At 34.6% G+C, this 11,195-nt stretch overlaps 1 protein-coding gene across 5 annotated transcripts; it reads right to left on the bottom strand.

Moving 5' to 3' along the window:
- Positions 1-3,783: 3,783 nt before the first annotated feature.
- Positions 3,784-7,727, bottom strand: LOC105791819 (uncharacterized). 5 transcript variants are annotated; one of them, XM_052634132.1, is made up of 6 exons: positions 7,590-7,666; positions 6,841-6,971; positions 5,948-6,058; positions 5,737-5,853; positions 5,127-5,306; positions 3,784-4,692 (listed from the first exon to the last, which is right to left on the bottom strand). In XM_052634132.1, exons 3-6 carry the CDS (start codon positions 5,975-5,977, stop codon positions 4,024-4,026), a joined length of 996 nt encoding a protein of 331 aa, XP_052490092.1. In that variant the 5' UTR covers positions 5,978-6,058; positions 6,841-6,971; positions 7,590-7,666; the 3' UTR covers positions 3,784-4,023. The 5 variants fall into 5 exon arrangements, with proteins under 5 accessions (XP_052490092.1, XP_012475511.1, XP_012475510.1 ...); XM_012620057.2 differs by lacking the exon at positions 6,841-6,971 and having other exon boundaries at positions 7,590-7,727; XM_012620056.2 differs by lacking the exon at positions 6,841-6,971 and having other exon boundaries at positions 7,474-7,630.
- Positions 7,728-11,195: the final 3,468 nt, after the last annotated feature.

Genomic DNA, 11,195 nt, shown 5'->3' on the forward strand with positions numbered 1-11,195 from the left:
TTGACAGTGAGTGACGTAGTAACGTTGGTGTGTTCAAAGTCGCGACGTGACTTATTGAGTTGGCGACGTCACGACGTAGAGATTGTGAGGTCGCAACATTGACCTTAAATTTTTAAAACTTTACAATTTAGTCCTAATTCAAGCCCATGTAAAAAAAAGAACTTTCGTAAGCTCGTGTAGGACCCAAAAATGATTATGTAATACATTATGTACTTGAATGCTATTTATTTACATATTTAAATGATAAAATGTTGAGTAATGATTTGAATTTACTAAATTGGTAGTTGTAACATCTCGTAGCTCGGACCCGACAACTGCGTCGGGTATGGGATGTTACAACTTAGAAAGATATTAATTAATAGTATTGAGAAATGACTTATATGAGCCTTAGTTAAATATTGATGAAGTTGAATTATGAAAGGAGTAAAGTATACTTTTCAAAGACTACTATATAAATTGAATTTTTGTACTAATAAAAATGAAAGTGAAAATGAAAATGATGAGGTTAAATAGTGGTCATTGGATCACCATTAAATCTTTAATGATTGATCCTAGGCATTGAAGGTAATTTTTGGTGAAAAAATCTAGAGAAAACTTAGAAGTCTTCACCTTTTCCAACCATTAGAAGAAAATAAAGTTGGGTGCTTTCTTTTTCCTCATTTTCTTATTCTATTGCTCTTGAAATTTTCATGCAAAGTGTTCCCTCATCTAGCAAAACTACTATTTAGGTCATTACTTAAATGAATTGAAGCTTGATTCTAAAAAAATGGAGTAAATAAGAGTTAGGTTAGGAGTTGGTTAGAAGCTAGGTAGAGAGCTAAGTGGAGAGAAGTGCTAAATTTAAATTAAGCATTCTACCTTTGTAATTTATATTATATATGCTATATGTGAAATTAATATTAGTACATGTTAAGTTTTGAAGAGAAAGCAGCTGAGAAAAGAAGTGGAAACAAATGAAAAGAAATGATAGATTGAAGAAGTGTTGAAGGATTTTGAAGATAGCTTGGGATAATTATGTAAGCTCTCTATGATTTTTATTTAGATTAGTACTTTGCTTGAGTTATATGTTATATTATATTTATATATATATATATATATATATAGTGAACTAATTATGTTAAATTTTTAGTGAATGATATTAACTATGCTATATGGTTTGGTTCTTATTTGTGTGTGTGTGTGTGTGCATATATATATCAAATATTATGTTGTTGTGAAAGAGTAACGGTTCATATATTAGAGTATTATAGAGTTTATGTATGAAATTTGGTTTAAAAATCAAACGTGGTGTTGAAAGATTCAATGGTGTAAATTTCTGAAATTGTGAGCGTTGTTGCTACATTGGCTAGGTAATGTTGCAACGATAATGGTCTACTTTTGCAAGTTGAGCAAAGTTAATAAGGAACATCACGACGTTGGCAAAGTAATGTCGCAGTGTTGAAAAACATACATGTGCAAGTCGAACAAGTTAGAGTAAAACATCTTGCTATCAGCATTGGAACATCGTGATGTCAAGAACAAAATAAAGGAACATTGTAATGCGTGCTAATTATGTTGTGATTTGGACAAGCATTTTAAGACTGAATGTTACGTGTTTGTAATTAATATTCATTAAGTAGTTCTAAGAATAATGTATAGTTGAGCAAATGAAAATTGGTTGTGAATGGTATAGATAATCACTTGTGAATAAAGGAAAAAATATTAGATTATAATGTAATATTGCCTTTGTACACTTGGTGTGAATAGCTATTTGATATAATTGACATGCCAATAAAGAACGGATAACAATACCAAATTATATGTGTACAGGATATGCGTGAGTACGAAGATATTTGTTTGAAATTAGATGAACTTTGTACAAAATGGTGTGGTGAAAGTATTTATATGTAAACATATGTACCAATGATGGGGTAGAAGGATAAAAATTGTTCAATGGTGTGGTGGCTGGAATAGGAACTCTATATATCTGACTTGGATATTTCCTCAAGGTTTACTAAGTGCCACAAAATGAAACTTTGTTTTTATTTAAAGGGAATAATTGTATTGTGGTTTGAATGGTTTATTTGTGAATGAATGATTTTGGTTTCATAGAGTGGCCAATTTTCACATGTCTTGAAAATCTTAAAAGTTTGTGCTAATGTTTAAGTCATAAATGATGCATGTTGATATGTGAACTATATATAATTGTTTAAATATTTAAATTATTTTGATTTAGTTTAAATTAACATTTGGGCAAATTGGAATCATACTATCACTAAGTAAAGATTTGTTTAGTACATTGGATTTATTTTCTATGTGTAGGTTGACGGCATGATTGAGAAAAAGGTAGTTGAAATTTAAATTGAGTTAGAGTCACATCGATTAAAACTGCTATAGGTAATTTTCAAGTTAGATTATTGTTTATAATTTGACATGTACATATAAACTATTTACGTATACATGAGTCGACATAGAAAAATATGATCATATATATACTTTGGATAAGTATTGTGTTTTAAAGAAATAACATTAAGACCGTTGAGAGTTTATATTTCTACATTTGTTTGATATCTTATATGTGTTTATACTATTTGATATGAAGTTTATAGATTACATATTTAGTATTTGATTGGATCCATGATTTGAAAACTATTTAGAAGTTTATTGAGACTCTTATACGAGTGTTATGAGAACTAGTTCATTAGAACAAATTGTAGATACTATTTGACATTGAATGTGATCGTTTACTTGGAATCATCGATGATTTTAATAAGGTAAGTTATAAAACTCTTATAATTAATTCTTTTCTCTCATCATGACTTCTAATGTTACCAGTTCCGATCTACTTATTATTACCAAGTCACTACCTTCACGATTCAAAATGAATTTAGCGCAACTACCCAATTCCCTCCACCTGTCCTACCCCTACCTCTTAATCCACCAATTGAATCTCACCCACAACCCTCGCCCCAAGCACAATAATCATGCATCACTCCCCAAACACAAACTTGAGAATTGGTTCCTAAACCTCCGAGAAATAACATTGTTGATTGTAAATGGTTGTATAAAATAAAGACCATTGATGGCTAAGGACACATAGCGTTTAGATATCTTGCACAGCACATTCAGTCTTGTGGCCAAACCAACTATAGTGCTCAAAATAGCAATTTAGAATCGTCCTTCAAGACACTGAATGAAGAAGTGTTTATGATGCAACCGCTAAGATCTATTGACAAAAACCGAAATTTGTTTTTAGACTTCTAAGCTGTTTCTATTTACTGTTATTGTTAACACTTGGAATTTAGTTCAATCTACGTAATTAAACAATGAATACTTATTGATTCTTCACATGGGGAAGAAAAAGAAAACTTCCCTTTAGTTTTCATAAATACGAATAAAACAAAAATAATGTTTTCCAACTTTAAAATTTCATTCCGAACCCTAAATTAAACTAAAATTGAAATAAACAAAAGATAAATTACATGCTATATAAGAGAGTGTAGAAACACTCGAGTTATTCCTTTCCCTTCTTTTTCCTTGCCCCACTTCATTACCCAAAAAACCACAAATAAAATTTAGTAAATTAAGCAGTGCCATTAATTGAATGGACAAGGGCATACATAATAAATAAATGCAAGTGGAAGACTCACCGACGATTCCTTTATGTCCGTCTATCCAAATTCCATAAGCACATACTAAATATCCCCTTTTTAATTATCTTTTGCATTTCCCATCTTACCATATATATTTATAAAATATAATGCTGGAGAAATTGGAGTTATAAGGGGAGAAGAAAACAAAACAAAACAAAACTAACTAGTGCTGTATTTAAAAAAGAAGCTATTTTCCTTATACAACTCTGCCCTGTCCACCATGACACATTCATACAAGTTTACATGGTAATACAAACTTGTTGAAATGTTGAGGTCAAATCCGGAACAGAAAGCAGCAACAAGAAAGAAAAAATGGTAAAAACCTTTACCTTACAATCTATGGAGAACACACATATATGCATCTCAATGGGTACTCCATGGGATATAAAAGCTAGTTGAATGAGATACCAAGCCAGCTTGCTAGTCTGTCCACGAGGCTCAAGGTCAGTGGTGCCAGCATACGGGTAACCTTTGGCAGTGCTGGATAACTGAGTGTCCCAACTATGAACCAATTGAAACTCAATAGGGCAACTGCATCAGAAGCAGGTTTGTTCTTTATACTGAAGAAAAATTGAACCACACTTTGAAGTGACATGCCAACAACAGTAAAGAGAGCCACCACAAGAGGCATGCAAGGATCTTCAGCTTCCCAGACAATCATTCCAACCAAGAGTGATAATATTGCACTAAAAAGTGTCTGTGAAAGTGCAACCTCTTTTCGTTGTTCGATAACAGTGTCAACTTCCAAATTTTGAACACTGGGTGTAAATACTTCCACGGATCCGCTTGGTGCAGGGCCAGCTTTTAAGAAATTGATCATTTCAGTAGTACTCTTGCTCTTACCTTCCCATACTTCTCTGTTCATCATCAGCTCCTGGAAGGAGATGCCACTCCCTTTATAATTGGAAACCCATGATGCAATACTGTAGGGAATGACATGATTATCATCAACGGTATTCAGACTTTTGTCTTTATTTGTCGCATCATGACCTCTATAACTGCATGCCGCTTTACCTTGAACTTCTTTCAGCTGAAGGTTTTCATCCTTTAAATCCTGCAACTGGTAGGGTGGATAATAGTCTCAGTTAACGTAAACATAGGATTAAGGTCTTCCCAAACTGCTTTTTCATAAATGTCATACAAAGGAAATTGGAAACAAGTAGGGTAGTATCTCGGTAAATCAGGATAAATTATCAGGATGAGTTTGATGGTGCATCTTATGGTTCTATGATAATTTCTGTGTTCATAAATGACTGATGGTCCATACTTGATTATGATACCTTTTAATCATCAGTCACATTTTGGGTAAATATGGGGTAGGAAGAAGAAGCCTTGCTCTAAAGGCTACAAGTTTTACAGTTTACATCCTACAATCACCAAGGATTAATTTTAGACTTCTGTTGGTATACCTACCAGACAAATAAATATATATGATTAACTTTTTTGGTGCACAATTCATTTTTTTCGAACTTACAGATAGTTTAAGATATTTACCTCACCCTCTAATAGTTCAATCCTGGCAATAGCCTTGTCATGTTCCCCTTCAAGTTCAATTAACATTGACTCCATAATTCTGCTTTCTCTAACAGCTGCTTGGAGATGGTCCTCAAGCTCCTTCCGGTCCCAAACAAGAGTCTCCAACTCAAACTGAATCTCATGCAGATGCTGTTCCAGCTGCAAGCAAAACCGTGCTTTTTATTTTAAATTATGAATAAGACAGCAGAGAAGACTTCAAAGCAAGTCTAGGAACTAGTTTATGATGACTAAAGATATTGTGCAAATAAAAAAGGTGTAGACTTCATCATAATAATTTGCAGCTCCTTGATAGTTGATAAGAATAAAAATTTGGTAGAAGGCTAAAATAGCTATAGCTTCCCTTATTAAGGAACCAAAATAAAGTAATCACTTTCAGCTTCTAACCAAACGAATGATAATCCTCAGACGTTCCTAAATAAATGCAACTAAATATATAAAAGGGGAAATAGCAGAGATGGGAATGAATCATACATTAGAAAAACCATAGTATGGGTTCTCAGCTTTCTAAGCTATATGCACCTGCTAGAACTTTACTTGCAACTCATATGTATCAAATATTGAAACTAACCATCCTTTCCCTCTGCAAGGCAGTCAACACCCGTACAGGAAGAGATGCAATAGCAACAGTCCAGAGTACTGCTTTCCAGAACATATTCACGTGGAAGGAAACTACTGCCTTTACCATCTGCATACATGTTTTAATAGCAATAAAGAAGGTTTTCAGACAATGTGCCAATTTGCAAAGAGAAAATGGCATTATTACCGCATTGTTATGTTACCTTGGGAAAAAGCATTATAAAACCAGCCATTATTAATCAAGGGAGCTTCTTCTTAATAATCACACTCCCACATACTGCATAACCATAATTAAAGGTTCAGCTTGCGATCCTCTGCAAAAAATTGAACCAGTAAATGGGAAAAAAAGCAATTGAGTTACATCATCATTTTGTATTAGGTACCATAAGTTATGACCACCTGAAAAAAACCAAATGTAACAAAGACACAGCTTCAAAAAATGCAGTAGCATAATCTTGTACATAAAGTCACCTTTGTGAAAACAAAGATATTCCAAGGACTTTCTTGGAATCTTTTAGAAACTATTAAAATTTCAGTAAGTTGGGCAACACAGTACAGTTTAGCACAGAGCTGGGGTCAAATTAGCAAGAGGAAATTGGATTGTGAAAACAATTTAGAGAAACTTAGGAATAATAGGATAAATGTTTGAGTAGTAGTTAGTTTTTTATTTTTCACCAAAAAAAAAATACTTTTCTTCTTCTCTTAATACTATTACTATTTTCTAGATTTTAGTAAGTAACGTCACAAGAAGACTCAGCATGTGATACACCGTTTATGGGCACCATATCAGACGCAAAAGCTACATCTAGAAGCAAGAAGCTGACAATAGAAACTATCAAGAGACCAAAAATCTATGCGCCATACATGCATTAATTAATATAAAGCAGCTACCATAGTCTGTTTTCCTTCCTTACAAGATTCTCTGGTGCCATTGGAGAAAATTCCATTCCCTAAATGAACAAATCTTATTCTAAGATGACATCCAAACGCATGCAGTACTAAGACATAAAAAACACAAACTATATACTTGATGTATCGGTGAAGTTCCAACATATGCATATAAAAATTTGTGGCACCATAACCATATTTTAGTTACCTTGCATATATTCCACAATTAATTTCATCGAAATTTACAAATTTCTGTTGAGAGAGAGAGAATTGTTTTCCATGACGACAACCCAATCCAAAAATGATTTCCTTCTACCTTTTTTTACCCTATTCTCTCTCCTGAAAGTAAAAAGCTAGCACAATGTGTAATGATATCTCAAAACCAACATAAGAGGCTTACGTTGGAAACTAATTAATACGACTTTACAAGTAGAGAATCAGAACAAATCAAATTTAAATAAATGAGAGAATCTTTCATTAAGAAAACAAAACAAGAGAAAAAAAATAGTGCTGCACAATAATGAACATGCGGACAAAAAAAGAAGAAGAAAAAACACTACCGATCATTAACAGTATAAAGAACTAGATTTGCTATGAAGGCTCAAATTTCATCCAGTCCAAAAACAAAAGACAGTTAAATAAGAGAGGAAAAGGGGGTTTTCATTAGGATGTAAAATTAGAAACTGATCTGAAAGAATAAGCAGAGGCAGCGCATTAATTAAACCCTTGATTAATACAGTGCAAAGAAAAAGGCAGAAAAAGACGAAAGCAAAGGCAGAGACAAAGCATTTCAAAGAAAGGAAATCAACAGGAAGTAATGTGTGTATATATATAAAGAAACCTGGATGATTCAGAACAGTTACAGAGAAAGCGATGGGAGAGCTGTAGAAGAAGATATCAAAGTAATTTCACTACAATTAGAATGAGAAGAATTAGAATTTAGAATCTACTACTTACAACTGAGTCTTTTGAGAGAGAAATAGAAGCTGTTAGGAAGGGAGGAGAAAGGTGGCACCAAGAGCGCGCCCTCGCTGACACGCATTCTAGTTTACATGCATTTTATATTTGATTTTATCGATGGAAACAAACCTTAAGTTTTATCTTATCATGATTTATTATCTTTCTACTCTTTGATTTTACGACACTGCCCTATGTTTGTTGGATTATTTCTTTTTTGGCTTCATATCCAGTTATAGGATTAATGCATTGCTGGATATCCTATTCCTAGAATTGCTAACTTCACCGGATTTGTTTTTCTGCTTTATAGATGCCGGCTAAAAATGGACCATTTTATTAAGAAAGGCTCATTTCCTATTTTATTTACAGAAATGTCACTTTATTTATTATTTATCGGAATAAGTAAAAAATATAAAAAAGAAAGTGTCTATGTAGGAGTGTTTTAAGGGAAAATTTTATAAAAGTACATCCTTGAGGGAGCGCTTTTATCATGTCAGCAAAAAAATGCGCTGATGTGGACACGCTTTGTTGATATGGCAAAAGCGCTCCTTCAAGGATGCGCTTTAGCCTGTGTTTTTTACTCCTAATGGTCACCCTAACAGTCATTTAAAATTTTGACCGTTGGGGGTTCAACGGTAAAAAAAAAACAAACTATAAACTCCCCTCCTATTTTTTTCACACAAACATTTCTTTCAAAATTATCAAAAAAACTCTCAAATTTCTTCCTAAATTTCTCAAAGCTCTCTTTAATTTACTATTTTCTTTAATTTTTTTTCTAAATTAGTATTTTTTTTATAATTTCTAAGATATTTGATCGTGTTAGCAATGGCCGGGGATATCTCCTTTGAACAAATGAAACTGGTAAGAGTTAATTTCAATTTTTGAATATTATTTAATATTTTTTATTTATGTAATTTTAATTAATTTTTATTTTATAATTTTTTATAGCGATTCGGTAGATCGGGTGTTACAATGTTATATTCGTAATATGTTTGGTTCTCCATCACCGTTGATAGAAAATTACTTGAAGGAAGCGAGTTTTTGGCACGTGACCAATATAGGTCGGGGGTGCAAGTTGGACCTGAAACTCATTACGTGCTCATAAAGAAGTGGAGACCTGAGACGCACACATTCCATCTTCCATACGGGGAGTGTACTATCACTTTGGAGGACGTGCAGCTACAATTGGGATTGCTAGTGGATGGACCCATTCTCACCGGGTCTGTTCAATCTGCTGATTGGGGAGCCATATGCTACGATATTTTGGGTGCAATTTTGAATAATATTTACGGAGGTCGAATCGAGATAGGCTGGTTACGAGACACATTCCCGGAGCTGGGGGATGATTCAACTGAAGTAGAAAGAATACGATATACTCAGGCATACATCCTTGAGATCATTGAAGGTTATCTGATGTTGGACTTGTCACGAAACCTCGTACATCTGAGGTGACTATTAAAACTCGTTGATTTTAGAGCAGCTGGCGAACTTAGTTAGGGGTTTGCTGTGTTGGCAACATTGTACTAAGAGATGTGATAGGCGACGAAACCAAATAAAGCCAAAATTGGAGGTTGCTGATCATCGTTCCAGTGTTAGCGTGCGCGCCGTATTGCTTGCCATGGTTTAGGATCCATGGTAACCCATATTTCTCTTGGAAGAGTAGACGCGTCAGCAAATCCGTGTCGAAAGAGAATGACAGGGCCCTTTAAATCCAAGGAGAAAGGATGACGGGGTGGGCCCGTCAACAGCGCCCACACAAACACCTAGCCCAACGCTTCAAGCGACAACGCCCACACCATAGCCCCTTCAGATTATGCGAAGTGTGTATCCTAGCCCTTATATGTTTCCTTTTCCCAGTCCTATGCCAAGTTGGAATGCATGGCCGGTGCATCTCTTTTCCCGATGACTCTAACTCAATTGATGATATATAGGCCATCGTCACAGGAAGGATCGCATGAGGAAACGTTGGGGAGCTCTGCAACACCCTTAACCCGTATCTATCACCAAAATAGGGTTACAGAGCATTACCAGTGATTACAGATTAAATATTAGACATTTTATTTCATCTAGCATTCATATCAGAAACCAATCAAAATCAATTATATTGTCTCTTAGGTGAGCCCTTGAGGCTCAAAAATACACATTGGAAATAAGTCAGGACTAAATTGGGAACTTAAAGAATTTTTCAGAAAACATCAAAATTTTTCTAAGGTGCAAAGGACATACGCCCGTGTGGTCAGGCCGTGTGGCTCACACGGTCAAGAGACACACCTGTGTCTCAGGCCGTGTGGCTCACACGGTCAAGAGACACACCCGTATCTCAGGCCGTGTGGGCTTTCGAAATAGGGGCACACGGCTGTGTCCCAACCCATATCCAAACTTGTGAGCTCTCTGACTTGGGTCACACGGCTAAGCCACACGCTCGTGTGCTAGGCCGTGTGAGCATTTTGTTTTGTGTAAATTTAAGATACAGGGGACACACGACTGTGTCACCAGGCCGTGTGTCACACACGGTTGAGACACACACGCGTGTGAACGAAAATAGGCCATTTTACAAGCCATATTTCTCACCCAAATTTGTGTCAACCTACAATCAACATTATACATATCAATAATCCATAATTAGGCATCCAAAACAAGCCAAAATAAGTGGCTAATCTCAACAAATTACATATAGGCTAACATTAAACAAAATACCTACACATGCCATTATAACCAAAATCAAAACATTCGAAAGTACTGGTAGAACCGATGGATAATGTGATATATCTCCGACAAGCTTCCAACCCAATCGAGCTTCCAATAATCTAAAAAGTAAAGGAAAACAAATACATAAGCAATTAATGCTTAGTAAGCTCGTATAAACTTTAATCATATCAATCCATTTCATTATGAAATTTACACTTATCAAGAATAAGCATTTACTGATACCACTCAATTCAAGAAACCTTATTCAACAACTCACAAAATTAGTAAATCCATAGTATCACTTATACATATTATCCCAAGTATAGTGGAGTTTTAAACAACTTTATACTCTTCCAAATTTCTTTATTCTCATTTGTATTTCTTTACTTTTCACACTCGTTTCATATGCATAACATGCAAGCCATAAGCATATCATACCACCATAGCCACAAGCTAATGATTAAACACATAACTTAGCGATATCGTCACATGGTAAGATATAACACATAAACATAACATCTCTTAAATCATACCTTTCGTATTCATGAATATTCATACTTTTATCATTAGCACATCATACCTTTCCATATTTGTCGTAGTGAAGTCAATCAGAACCTTTATCGGAGCTCACATAAAGTGTGCTAAACGATGGTCGAAACCATCTATTTTCTATAACCAATAAATACTGTGAAGACAATTGAAACCCTGGTACACGTTTCCTTTGTGCCATAGTCCAACTATGGTCTTACATATGCATTGCCATGGCCCTACCATGGTCTTACATTCGTAGTGCCATAACCCAATTATGGTCTTATCATTAGAATGCCACAGCCCAGCTATGGTCTTATGTGCAAATGCAACCTGTCTCCATTGATATCAGAAATTATCATTTTCGTAACTTTTTACAATTCCTGTTCT

The sequence above is a fragment of the Gossypium raimondii genome, chromosome 8 (assembly GCF_025698545.1).
Source record: "Gossypium raimondii isolate GPD5lz chromosome 8, ASM2569854v1, whole genome shotgun sequence".
NCBI lineage: Eukaryota > Viridiplantae > Streptophyta > Magnoliopsida > Malvales > Malvaceae > Gossypium > Gossypium raimondii.